The 14466-nt window shown below is 40.7% G+C and overlaps 1 protein-coding gene and 1 long non-coding RNA gene across 6 annotated transcripts in view; one reads left to right on the forward strand and one right to left on the reverse strand.

Annotated features, from left to right (window-relative positions):
- The window catches only part of SPATA6 (spermatogenesis associated 6), a 138745-nt gene extending 125792 nt beyond the window's left edge, over positions 1-12953 (reverse strand). For all 5 annotated transcript variants that reach the window (XM_058552359.1, XM_058552357.1, XM_058552355.1 and 2 more), the window contains exon 1: positions 12733-12953. In XM_058552359.1, the coding sequence (XP_058408342.1) occupies positions 12733-12783 (51 nt within the window). In that variant the 5' untranslated portion in view covers positions 12784-12953. The remainder of the gene's footprint in view (positions 1-12732) is intronic.
- LOC131412603 (uncharacterized) lies at positions 12474-14149 on the forward strand. The gene is made up of 2 exons (XR_009221813.1): positions 12474-12601; positions 13337-14149. It is a non-coding gene; the product is annotated as an uncharacterized LOC131412603 (long non-coding RNA).
- Positions 14150-14466: the final 317 nt, after the last annotated feature.

A 14466-nucleotide genomic window follows, 5' to 3' on the forward strand; every position in this document is an offset into this window, starting at 1 on the left:
CAGTCAATATAAACTGTCCCTGAGGAAGCCCAGAAGTTGGGCTTACTAAACAAAGACTTTAAATCATCTATTATAAATATGGAAAAGGACCAAAGGAAACCTTGTCTAAAGATCTAAAGGAAAAGTATGGCAATATGGTAATGATGCCTCATCATATAGGGAATATCAATAAATATATAGAAATTATATTAGAAAAAAGAATGAAACAGAATTCTAGAGTTGAAAAGTACAAAAGAGAAATGTGGGCCGGCCTGGTGGCGCAAACGGTTAAGTGCGCGTGCTCCGCTGCGGTGGCCCAGGGTTCACCGGTTTGGATCCCAGGCGCACACCGACGCACTGCTTGTTAAGCCATGCTGTGGCGGCATCCCATAGAAAGTAGAGGAAGATGGGCACAGATGTTAGCCCAGGGCCAGTCTTCCTCAGCAAAAAAAGAGGAGGATTGGCATTGGATGTTAGCTCAGGGCTAGTCCTCCTCACAAAAAAAAAAAAAAAGAAATGAAAAATTCACTAGAGAAGCTCAAGAGCAGATATGAGCTGGCAGAAGAAAGAATCAGTGAACCTGAAAATACGTCAATTGAGATTATCCAGTCTGAGGAACAGAAAGAAAAATGAATATTCTCAGAGACCTGTGGGATCCCATCAAGTACAAAAACATAGATATAAGGGGAGCCCCAGAAGGAGAGAAGAAAGGGCCACAAAAAAATATGTGAAGAAATAATGGATGAAAACTTCCATAATTTAAAGGAAAGCAATTTACACATCCAACAAGCTCAAAGAACTCCAAACCACACACATCATTACCCAATTTTCGAAAGACAAAGATGAAGAGAGAATCTTGAAAGCAGCAAAAGAGAAGTGATTCAGCAGGTACCAGAAACCCTCAATAGGATTAACAGCTGATTTCCCATCAGAAACATGAAGCCAGAAGGAAGCAAGATGACTTATTGAAAGTGCCGGAAGAAGGCTCTCTCAAACAAGAATTCAATATCCAGAAAAATTTTTCTTCAAAAAGCAAGGAAAACTAAGACATTCTCAGATAAACAAAAACAGATAATTCATCACTGCAGAACTTCCCTACAAGAAACACTAAAGAGAATTCTTCATTTGAAATAAAAGGACACTAGACAGTAACTCATATCCACAAGAAAAAATACAGGGAACTACACAGTTAAATAGAAAGGCAGTGTAAATGTTGTTTTCCTCTCTGATTTTTCCATTCTTATTTAAAATAAAATTACATAAGCAACAATTATTAAACTGTATTGATGGACTTATATATTTAAAGATGTAATTTGTATGACAATAAAATCATTCAGAAGAGGAGAGGGAAAGGAACTAAATAGAAGCAAAGGGTTTGTGTACTATTGAAATTAAAAATGGTACTAATCCACACTAGACTGTTATAAATTAAGAAGTTAATTGTGAACCCCAGGACAATCACTAAAAAAATAACTGAAATAATATAGTAATAGAAACAAGGGAATTAAAATGGTACACTAGAAAATAGTTAACACAAAAGAAGGCACTAACACAGAAATAGAGAAACAAAAAAAGACATGACATACAGAAAACAAATAAAATAACAGAGATAAATCCTACCATATCTGTGATTACATTAAAGGTAAATTGACTAAACACTCTAATCAAAAGGTAGAGCTTGGGGCTGGCCTGGTGGCGCAGTGGTTAAGTGCACATGCTCCACTTTGGCGGCCTGGGGTTCGCACATTCGGATCCTGGGTGCGCACTGATGCACTGCTTGTCAGGCCATGCTGTGGTGGCGTCCCATATAAAGTAGAGGAAGATGGGCATGGATATTAGCCCAGGCCCAGTCTTCCTCAGCAAAAAGAGGAGGATTGGCAACGGATGTTAGCTCAGGGCTGGTCTTCCTCACAAAAAAATTTTAAAAAAAGGTAGAGCTTGGCAGAATGGATTAAAAGCTATATTCCAACTATATGTTGTCTACAACAGACACACTTTAGATTGCAAGTCACAAATGGGTTGATAGTAAAAGAATGGAAAAAATATACTATGCAAGCAGTAAGCAAAAGAGACTACAGTGGTTATACTAATATCAGACAAAATAGACATTAAAACAAAAATTGGTACTAAAAACAAAGAAGGACATTTTATAATGACATAATTAAAAACATATATAAGACATATTTCAAGAAGACATAACAATTATAAACATACATGCACGTAGAGTCCCAAAATACATGCAGCAAAAAAAACAGGCATCTCTCCAAAGAAGATAAACAAATGGTCAACAAGCACATGAAAATATGTTCAAAACCATTAGTCATTAGGGAAATATAAATCAAAACCACAATGAGGTATCTCTTCACATCCACTAGGATGGCTAAAATCAAAAAGATGGACAAAGACAAGAGTTGGGGAGGATACTGAAAAATTGAAACACTCATACATTGCTGACAGAAAAGTAAAATGGCACAGCCACTATGGAAAAAATTAAAGAGAGTTACCACAAGATCTAGCAATTCCTAGGTATATACCCAAGAGCACTGAAAACATATGTCAACACAAAAAATGCATAGAAGAGTACAGCAGCATTATTCATAATAGCCAAAAAGTGTATACAACCCAAATATCCATCAATTGACGACTGGATAAGCAAATGTGGTATATCCATACAATGGAATATTATTTGGCCATAAAAAGTAATAAAGTACTGATAATACATGCTACAACATGGATGAACCTTAAAAAGATTATGCTAAGTAAAAGTAGGCATACACAAACGGCCATACATTTTGTGATTCAATTTATAGAAATGGCCAGAATAGGCAAGACCATAGACCTGGAAATTAGACTAGTGGTAGCCAGGGGCTGGGGGAAGAGAGAGAATGGGGAATGGTTTTCTTTATGGGGTGACGAAAATGTTCCGGAATTAGTGGCAACTGTTGTACAACTTTGTGAATATACTAAAATTTACAGAATTGTACATTTTAAAAGAGTGGATTTTATGATATGTAAACTATATCTCAATTTTTAAAAAATTAAAGATTCAAGATAAAAGCAAAACGACAGAAAAAGACACACCATGCATTCACTAATCATAAGAAAGCTAGGGTGGCTATCTCAATATGATATAAAGTAGACTTCAGAAAGAGACAGATTACCAAGGTTAAAGTGGAACATTTCATATTGATTAAAAATTTGATTTATCAAGAAGGTATAACAAAATTAAATGTGTAAGCACCTAACAATACAGCATCAAAATAAATGAAGCAAAAAATTATATAAATGAATTTCAACACTTTCCTCTCAGTAACTAATAAAGTAAGCAGTCAAAAAATTATTAAGAGTATAGAAAATGTGAACAACATTCAAGTAATTTGACCTAATTGATATTCACATAATACTCCATCCAACAACAGAATACACATATTTTTTCCAAGTGCTCATGAAAACATTCATCAAGATAGATGATACTGTGAGCCATAAAACAAGTCTCAATAAACATAAAAGGACTAAAATTGTGCAAAATATATTCTCTAACCACATGAAATTAAACGAGAAATCAATAATAGGAAGATATCTAGAAAAAAATCTAAACATTTAGAAATTAAACAATATATTCCTAAATCAATCATGAGTCAGAGAAGAAATTACAAGACAAATCAGAAAATACTTTCAACTGCATGAAAATGAAAAGACAGCATATCAAACTTTGCTAGATATAATTAATTCACTTCTAAAAGGTATATTACAGCATTAAATTTTAGAAATTCCCTTCAATTCTTTTACTGTAGAAAAGGCATTTGACGAAATTGCAGACCCATTCATGATGAAAGCTCCAAGCAAACTAGGGACTGAAGGAAACTTCCTCAGCTGATAAAGAATATCTACGAAAAAGCCTGACTCTGATATCATACATACTCAATGTGGAAAGAGTGAATGCTTCCCCCAAATACCAGCAAAAAGGTAAGGATGTCCACACTCAACATGTCTATTCGACAATGTACTATGGTTCTACCAATGTGAAAGGACAAGAAAAAGAAATTTAAAAATAAAAGAAATAAAAAGAATTCAGATTGAAAAGGAAGAAGTAAAACTGAATCCATGTTCAGAAACATAATTGTGATCTACAATCTACAAAGTCGCTACTAGAAATAATAAGGAAGTTTAGCGATGGCACGGGATATAAGTTCAATATGCAAAACTCAATTTTATTTCTCTCTTCTAGCAAAGACACTTATAAAATAAAATTTTTTAAAATACCATTTACAGGGCTGGCCCCATGGCTTAGCGGTTAAAGTGCGGGCGCTCCGCTGCTGGCGGCCTGGGTTCGGATCCCTGGCGCGCACCAAGGCACCACTTCTCCGGCCATGCTGAGGCTGCGTCCCACATACAACAACTAGAAGGATGTGCAGCTATGACATACAACTATCTACTGGGGCTTTGGGGGGAAAAATAAATAAAAATTATAAAAAAAAATAAAAAATAAAATACCATTTACAAGGGCCAGCTGGGTGGTGCAGTGGTTAAGTTCGCATACTCCATTTCAGCCGCCCAGGGTTCACGGGTCCGGACCCCAGGCATGGACCTACACCACTCATCAAGCCATGCTGCGGCAGCAACCCACACACAAAAAATAGAGGAAGATTGGCACAGATGTTAGCTCAGGGACAATCTTTCTCATGCAAAAAGAGGAAGCTTGGGGGCTGGCCCTGTGGCGTAGCGGTTAAGTGCGTGGGCTCCGCTGCTGGGGGCCAAGGTTCAGATCCTGGGCGCACACCGATGCACCGCTTGTCAGGCCATGCTGTGGCAGCGTCCCATGTAAAAGAGGAGGAAGATGGGCACAGATGTTAGCCCAGGGCCAGTCTTCCTCAGCAAAAAGAGGAGGATTGGCATGGGTGTTAGCTCAGGGCTGATCTTCCTCAAAAAAAAAAAAAAAAGAGGAAGATTGACAACAGATGTTAGCTCAGGGCCAATGTTCCTCACTAAAAAACAAACAAACAAACAAAAAATACCATTTACAATAGCATTAAAAACTTAGGTATGCACTACTTAGGTATAAATTTAACAAACTATGTGTAAGACATCTATACTGAAAACTACAAACATCACTGAAAGAAACTGAACACCTAAGCACATGGAAAAATATACCAGGTTCATGGTTGAAAGACTCAATATTGTTAAGATATCCCAAAATTAGTCTATAATTTCAGTGCAACCTCAAGCAGTAAGAAAACCAACACAACTGACAATCAGGAGACAAATTCACTTCAAATGAAAATTAATTTACACAATCTGAAAACAACTTGAAAATAAGTATTTAGGATCTTTCATCTACTAAAGGGAAAAGATTCCATAAAAAAACAAAAACTATGAAATTAAAGCAGATGAAAATGAAAATATTTGGCAGATATTTAAAAAGAGATTAAATGAGAGGGGCCGGCCCGGTGGCGCAAGCGGTTGGGCGCGCGCGCTCCGCTGCGGCGGCCCGGGGTTCGCTGGTTCGGATCCCGGGCGCGCACCGATGCACTGCTTTGGCAGGCCACGCTGTGGCGGCGTCCCATATAAAGTGGAGGAGGATGGGCACGGATGTTAGCCCAGGGCCGTCTTCCTCGGCAAAAAAAGAGGAGGATTGGCGGATGTTAGCACAGGGCTGATCCCCTGACAAAAAAAAAAAAGAGATTAAATGAGAATGTTGGACTATGTAGTCAATGAAGTTGAAAATCTCAATAGAGAAGATTTTAAAAAATTAACTTAATAACTAAATAAGAATATGATACTGAAGAATTCTCCTAGACCAAGATATAAAAATAAATATTACATTAAAAAAAGCACATAAGAAACAAGGAGAATAGACAAAAGTTCCAAAATATGTCTAATAGTACTGTCAGAAGAACGGTAAGAACAGCAGAAAAACAATATTCAAAGATATAATAGCTAAGAATTTTCCAGAACTGAAGAAACCCATAAATTCTCAGATGGAAAGCAAATATCCAGTACAAAACAGAATAAATAGAAATGAAACCACAGTTCTAAACATCACAGTGTTTTGGAATACATCAAGGACAAAGTGAAAATACATAATCATAGCGAAGATTTTAATATATCTCCATCACAACCTGGTAGATCATGCAGACAAAAAATTAATATGGAATTGAAGATATTCAGAGAAAATAAACTTGATCTGATAAGGACAGATAGAGCCCGACATCTAACGAATGCAGTCATATATTATTTTCAAGTAAATGGAGAACAACTATATCTGGATAAGCATTAAGACACAAAGGAAATCTCAACCAAAATAATCAGTATCATGCAGACCTCATTCAATACCCCAATGCAATTAACTTAAAATAAAAGATAGTATGTATGTACGTGTGTTGGGGGGGAGGAGTATACACACACATATAAATTCTTGAAATTAAAACAAACTCCTAAATAGCTCATAAGCTAAAGTAGAAATCACAAAAATGACAAAATGTTTAGAGCCAAATAATTTTAGAACAATGTTATCAATTCTTCTGGGATACCAGTTAGCATCACCTGAAAGTAAATCAAGACAGATATTAAAATGAGAAAAATATTGAGAACTGTAAAGGAATGATAACACAAGATTCAGAATAGTGACTAGCCAAAGGGAAGAAGGGAGGACGGATTCCGAGAGAGAGAGAGACAGAGAGAGAGAGAGAGAGAGAGAGAGAGAGAGAGAGAGAGAGAGAGAGAGAGAGAGAGGGAGAGAGAGGGAGAGAGAGGGAGAGAGAGGGAGAGAGAGGGAGAGAGAGGGAGAGAGAGGAGACTTCACCTTTATCTGTAATGTTTTACTTAAGCTGGTGGGTGGGTACATGGGTGTTCATTCTGTTACTCTTTATAACTTTTTGTATGTCTGAAGTATTTCAAAATAAACGTTTTAAGAATAAAAAACCTAAAGCTAAATGAAATAAGTATTTGACTCATAAAGTTAAAATCTCATCTATGAACACAAATGAAAGATCCTAAATGAAAAATCAGCCAATCAAATCCAGCAAAATAGAGTAAAAGTAATACACCAGGACTGAAAAAAATTTACCGTAGGAATGGAAAGAGCTACATCACAAAACGCGTCCTTTTCATAGACTATGGGGACAATATTATATAACAATCTTATTAGATTGAGAAAAAGCATTCAATGTAATTCAATGCTGAGGATATATTTTAAATTTGGAATAGAAGGGAACTTTCTTGACTCAATAAATGAAAATCTTACAGCCATTATTATATTAGGTTGAACTATATGAAATGGTCCTGTGTTTTTTTAGTCAAAAATACTCCCTTGTCAGCAATTTGATAAGATTCAATCTAATACTTACTGGTGAAACTTCAGAGGTGTAACTTAAAATAAAAAGACAAGTATATCTACTATTATTCCCACTATTTAACATTATACTGGGCATTCTAATCAAGGATATAAGTAAGATAAAGGAAAGAAAAGAAAAAAAGATTGTACAGGAGAAGTCAAAACTGTCTCTATTTGCAAACAACAGGATTTTCCACATAGAAAATCCAAGTAACTATTAGAACTAATCTGAGATTTCAGCAATGTTGCTGAATAAAGAATGTGCATACAAGAATGCATACACATACAAGAATATTCATAAGAGCAAAATTTGTAATATTCCAAAACTGGAAAAAATGAAAATGTCCATCATCAACAGAATGGATACGGAGGAACTGAATAGACAGTTTTCCAAAGAAGACATACATATGACCAACAGGTACATGAAAAGGTCCTCAACGTCAGTAATCATCGGGAAAATGCAAATCAAAACCACAATGAGATATCACTTCACACCAATTAGAATGGCTATTATCAAAAAGACAAGGGGCCGGCGCGGTGGCATAGTGGTTAAGTTCAAGTGCTCTGCTTCAGTGGCCCAGGGTTCGCAGGTTCGGATCCCGGGTGCAGACCTACACACTGCTCATCAAGCCATGCTTTGGTGGTGTCCCATACACAAAACAGAGGAAGACTGGCACAGATGTCAGCTCAGGGCCAATCTTCCTCATCCAAAAAAAAAAAAAAAGCCAAGAGATGACAAGTGTTGGCAAAGGCATGGAGAAAAGGGAACTCTAATGCACTGTTGATGCGAATGCAAATTGGGTACAGCTACTATAGAAAACGGTATGGCGGTTCCTCAACAAATTAAAAACAGAACTGCCATATGATTCAGCAATCTAACTTCCGGGTATATATCTAAAGGAATTGAAATCAGGATCTCATAGAGACATCTGCACTCCCATGTTCATTACAGTATTATTCACAATAGCCAAGATATGAAAACAACCTAAGTGTCCATCAAGAGATGAATGGATAAAGAATATATATATATACCGTAATATGATTCAGCCATGAGAAAGGGGGAAATCCTGTCGTTTGCAACAACTTGGATGGACCTTGAGGGTGTTATGCTAAGTGAAATAAATCAGACAGAGAAAGTCAAATGCTGTATGATATTACTTATATGTGGAATCTAAAAAGAACAAACTCAGAGAAACAGAGTAGAGTAGTGGTTACCAAGGGTTGGGATGGGGGTGAATGGGGAGTCATCGGTCAAAGGGTATAAACTCCCAATTATAAAATTAACAAGTTTGGGGCCGGCACCGTGGCTTAGCGGTTAAGTGCCCGCGCTCCACTGCTCGCAGCCCAGGTTCGGATCCCGGGTGCGCACCGACACACCGCTTCTCCGGCCATGCTGAGGCCGCATCCCACATACAGCAACTAGAAGCATGTGCAACTATGACATACAACTATCTACTGGGGCTTTAGGGGGGGAAAAAAAAGTGTTTAAAAAAAATAAAATTAACAAGTTTGGGTATTTAATGTGCAACATGGTGATTATAGCTAATAATACTATTTTATATACTCGAATGTTGCTAAGGGAATAGATCTTTAATGGTAACTGTGTGACAAGATGAAGGTGGAAACTAATACTATGGTGGTAATCGTTTTACAATTTGTAAATGTATCAAAGCAACATGTTGTACACCTTAAACTTATACAATGTTATGTGCCAATTATATCTCAGTAAAGCTGGGAGAAAAACAATAAAATGGATAAAGAACTATTGCCTCACAAAATGACAGAAATAAATTCTCACAAAGAAGTTAGACATAAAAAAGTTCACACTTGAGAGCAGATTTCAAAAGTCCACACTATGCTGTGATACAAGTCATGATGGTGCTTACCTCTGGGAGGGGAAGGGGGGCAGGTGGAATGGCGGGGAGGGACAGAGCACCAGGGAGCAATCTCAGGTGCTGAGAATAGTCTCAATTATGATCTGGGTGGTGATTACACCCTTAGAATTTGTACACTTTCTGAATATATGCTATAGTTCCATAAAAAGTTAACTTAAGAAAGCAATGGAACTCTTTGTTTACCAGTGTCAAAAAAAAAAAAAAGGCATTTATTAAAGAGATCAAAAAATAAGTGAAAAAATTAGCTTCAACTAGAAGATCTTTAAAATTTACATTACATATAACCAACAGGTTAGCATCCAAAATATATTCAAGGAGAAGAAAAAAAAAAAAAACTCTTACATTACAAGGGTAAAGGATATAAACCGGCTATTGACAGAACAGGAAACCTCTAGGACTGGAAATTGGAGGTGTGCAGCCACAATCCAGGGAGCGCCTGGAGCCACCAGAAGCTGAAGGAACCAGGAAGGACTTCCCCCACCCCCACCCCCACCCCCACCGCCTTCTGAGGGCGTGTTGCCCCAACTATACCTTCATTTTGGACTTCTGGCCTGCAGAAATGCAACAGAATAAACTTCTGTTGTTTTAAGACATCAAGTTTGTAGAATATTGTTACAGTAGCCCTAGGAAACTAATACAACTCCCTAAGACTCAGTAGCTCCATTTCTAAATCTATTCCCTAGAGCACTGGGTCTCTATTCTATAAGATCTAAAATCCTCTTTTTAGAACAAATAGTTTGCAATTTACCTATATACGTAACTAAAAAATAAACCGATGCCCTAACTGAAAATACAGAAATAATTTACAATAAAATATATATTTCTACATGTAAATGCTCAGGCAGGACTAAGCTAGAAGATACCATATTTGCACCTATACGCAGAACCTTCCAACTATTTTCTATGTTTGAAAAATGTCTATAAAAAGTTGAAGGAAAAAGAATATGTCAACTTTTATAGATATAGAGTGATCTCCAGGATACACTAAAGAAAAACAGCAAAGTGCAGAATAGTTTCTATGTTACCTACTGTGTAAGGAAGGAACGAAAGTAAAAAAAAACATATGTGAGGGGAGTGTAGTGTGTGTGTATCTATGTAAGGTTATATCACAAAAGGAAACACTGGAGGAATAAATCAGAAACCAATAAAATGGTTACCTAGAGCAGAGAAGTATGGGGGGAAATAGGTTTGAGGAGACAGGGCTGGAAGTCAGACTTCTCTTAGTATATTATTTTATATAGTTTTGACTTTTATACCATATAAATGTAAAAAATTAAACTAAATTGATAAGAAAAAACTAAAATTGAAAAATGATGTTGAAAACGTCTATGATCATATAATTCCTCTATTCAATCAAAGCCAAATTAATCAAGCTTGTTTAACTTCTGTGGTCATTAATAGTCTTTTTTGCTCCTTCTGAGCATTAGAGCCATTTAACAGGGCTTTTGCCAGTCAGAAAGCACCTTGTTGCAGATCTGCCCCTTAATAGCTGTGCAACCCTAGAAAAATAATTAGCCATGCTAAGCCTCGATGATTTTCTCACCTGTAAAAAGGAATTAAATCCAATGATAGCTAAGATTTCTTAGAACTTTAAAATTCTGTGACTCAAATGTTCGTTGAAAAAAATTAAATAGGAATGTTTCCACCTGCATAATTTCTTAAGCCTCGATAAACAACAAAGCTCCATTGTACAGTCTTTCACTTTCTGCTGTACAACTAATACTGAGGAGAAAGGGCAGGGAAATAAAATTTATTTCTCCGACTCCTTGAGGCAGTAATCAGTCACACCAAAGTCCTTCCTCTTGGAAGGTCTGCATCGCCAAAGCAGGGGAGAGGCAGGCAGCCCGTGCGGCAGCTGCACTCAGCAGGCTGCAAAGGCCGGCCGGTTAGCAGAGGAGGAAGCGGCAGCCGGTGACAGTCTGGGGAGGCTGCACTCCGGAGCAGTTTTACTAACTGCCGGGGCCGAGCGGTTTAGGAAGCTTCATGTAGTCTTTTGCTAAACAAATCTTACTTTACAAAAAAGTTGCCACACTTTGGCAGCTATGGGAGGAAAACAGCTGAAACTAAGGCTATAGAGTTTCCGAGGCAGCAGAGAGAAACTTCTCGGCAGGCTTCAAGACAAACTGAGTGCCAGGAACTTTCTGCTCCTCCACCCCTCCCAACACTGCCCCCTCAGCCCTCCCTTCCTGAAGACCTAACAAAAGACCTAAACCAGTCTCGTGACTTCCCTGGAGCGTTCCTGGACTGCGCCGCAGCGGCCTCACTTTGCTGCGAGGAAGGCCAGCGGGGAACGGGGGGATGCTGCAGGGGTGGGCTAAGTGGAGAGAAGCCGGGCCACAGGGTGCGGAAGGAAGCGGGGAGGCTTCTGGGTGCAGCACCAGGGGAGCGGTGTTGGATATTTAAGTACCCCCACCCCTCCACGCCCAGTTTTACTGGAAGGTCACAGAGAAGCCTGAGCTGAAAGAAGCCTTAGGTAGAAGGCGAGAAAAGGGACTAAAGGATGAATTTCGGTTCCATACTGCTTGTAGGTCTAAAATGGGGGTATGGAAAGGCTCTTTGGGGATTTCCTCTAGAAGAGAAGCTGGAGCTGTCATCTGAAGAGAACAGTGAGCGGGTTCTCTGAAGGAGGAAGGGGTAGGAGTCGAGAAACCCTTGGAAGGGTCTTCTGAGATTACTAAGAGGGATGGAGTTTTCTCCTAGCACGAGGCCCAAGCCCTTCACTGGAGGAAGGCCGTGCGGGTTCTCCGCCCCAGCTGGGCTTCCACAGCAGGGCGGGGGCAGGAGCCTCTTCAGCAAGTGTGGGAGTGGGCGGGTGGGGCTGCAGGTCCTCTCCAGCAAGTTTAGAGAACTAAAAGGTGGGGCCTTTCTTAAAGCGCCGGGAGGGACACGGGATCCCTCTTGGCGCCGCAGGATCTGGGGATTGGAGGGGCCTGAAATCGCTTCTGAGGGGTCGGCCCTGGGGGGAGATGGCAGGGTTCCTAGGGCAATGATGACACATTCCTGTTGCTGCGTGTGGGATTCCACATTGAAGACTGAGAGTAAAAGCCCCTTCACTGGTCAGAAGCTTGGACGTTTGTCTGCAAAAGTCGGCCTGCAGTGATTAGGAAGGAAACTTCCCGCACTGAAGACTCAGGAGACGCGCCAGTAATACTCTCACTACGGGAACAGGCGCCGAGAACAGGAACGTAAAGAGAAACCCCCAAGTCCTGGAAAGTTAGGGGCGGGGGGGGGGTGCGGTTCTGAAGCGGTTTGGAAAGGGTGTGAAGGACCCGGAGCTGGAAGCTGGGATGCAGCGAGAGCGGAGGCGGGGTCAGACCTCTGCACGCTGGACTGGAGGCGCGCCGGGCTCGGAGGCGGGGAAGACCGAGGGGACGCGGGGTCAAGGCTCCCCAGGGTGAGTCGGGGGGTGAAGGAGGGTTTGAGACGACTCAGGGTTCTCGAAGGTGAACGGAGGAGGCGTCCCGAGTGAATCCCGGGGGCGCCCTGACCCCCGGCGGCGGGGGCTGGGGCGCGACCGGTACTCACAGAGCGGATCTCCAGCGCCAGGGCGCATTGCAGCGCCTTCACCTTCGGCATCTGCTCGGGGTGGGGCGGCGGGGAGGGACCCCGGCCGCGGGCCCGAGCGACGAGGGGAGACGCGGGGCGGGGCGGGGTCGGGGAGGAGAGAGGCGGCGGCGGCGGCGGCAGCTGTGGCCCCCAGGCCGGGGCCCGCGGTCCAGCCTGGGTCCCGCCCGAGCAGCAGCAGTGCGCGGGGCGCGGACCCGTTGTCATGGCAGCCAGAAGGGGTGGGACCGGAAGAGAGGCCGGGCGGGGACGCGCCGGAGCCGCAGCGCGAGGGCGAGCGGCAGGGGGCGGAGCGCGGCGTGAGGGGCGGGGCTTCCGAAGGGGCGGGGACAGGGGCGGGGCAGATCGTCTGTGACGTCAAACTATGGGCCCAAAGCAGACAAGGGAGAGAATAGCTGTTTGTGCAGTGGCACAGTACACTGGTGAGGGGCTTGGACTCAGGAAACCTGAGTTCCATAGTGGCGATGGCACCTTGGGCTAGTGGCGTCCCTCTGCACCTCAGTTTTCCCAACTGTAGAAGAATAATTATTATTATTGGTTCTCTTATTTGAATTTCACCATACAGTTAACAAAGCCAGCACGAGGAAACTGAGGATTAGAGAGGAGACCTGCCCAAGTCAAAGGCAGAACCAGGACTGGAAGCCAGGAGCTCTAAAGTAAAACCCCAGCTGCTTCCCTGAGAAGAGGGGCTTGAATCAGATCGTCATGTTCCTCTTCCTAGTTTCCAATTCTGTGATTCTCTCTGTTAGTGCATCCCCCTCTCCCTTCAAGGTTTCCCAGCTGATTCACCTGTGTATGCATCTCAATGTATATCGCTGAAACTACACTGTCCCTGAAAGACCAACAATAAAACCAGTTGCAAAGGGCCTGGGCTGTAGACCATCAAAGATGAAAAGAATCTAAGAGATTGCTCAATCCAATCGTTTTCAAAATTATTTTTATTGAGAAGTATATTATACATACAGAAGTGTATAAAACATGTTCATCTTCAATGCTAACAAAAAGTGAATACTTGTACAACTAACACCCAGGTTAAGAAACAGAACATTACTAGCACCTTAGAAATGCCCCAACCATTGTATTGCCTTCCTTGCCCTGGAAGTAACCATGACCCTGACTTTTGTTATAATAATGCCCTTGCTTTTCTAAATACTTTTTCTATTCATGTATGCATTTCTAAACAAGATATTGTCTGATTTTTTCATGTTATTGGTGTTATATAAATGAAGTTAATACTATATGTATTTTCCTGTGACTTGCTTCTCTCACTATTATGTTGTGGGATTCACCCAGTGTTGATGCTGTGTAGTTGAAGTTTTTTCCATTGTTGGACAGTACTCTAATATATGAATATATATTGATTTACTTATGCTTTCCATTACTGGTGGTCATTTGTACTATTTCCATTGTTAGCTATTATTAACAATGTCATTAGGGACATCCTAGTACATGTCTACTAGTGCACGTGTGCTGGAGTGGAAGTGGTTTGACTGGGTATTAGGTTTTGCACATATGGGGCTTTAAGAGGTAATGCCGCACCATTTTCCAAAGAAGTTGTACTAATTTATGTTCCTGCCAGGAGTGTACAAGAATTCTTATTTTTCTACATCCTCACCAACATTTGAGTATTGTTTGGATTTTTAATTTTTGTATATTTTTGGGTGTGTGTAGTCTAGTATCTCATCATAGATTTAT

The sequence above is a fragment of the Diceros bicornis genome, chromosome 13, assembly GCF_020826845.1.
Source record: "Diceros bicornis minor isolate mBicDic1 chromosome 13, mDicBic1.mat.cur, whole genome shotgun sequence".
NCBI lineage: Eukaryota > Metazoa > Chordata > Mammalia > Perissodactyla > Rhinocerotidae > Diceros > Diceros bicornis.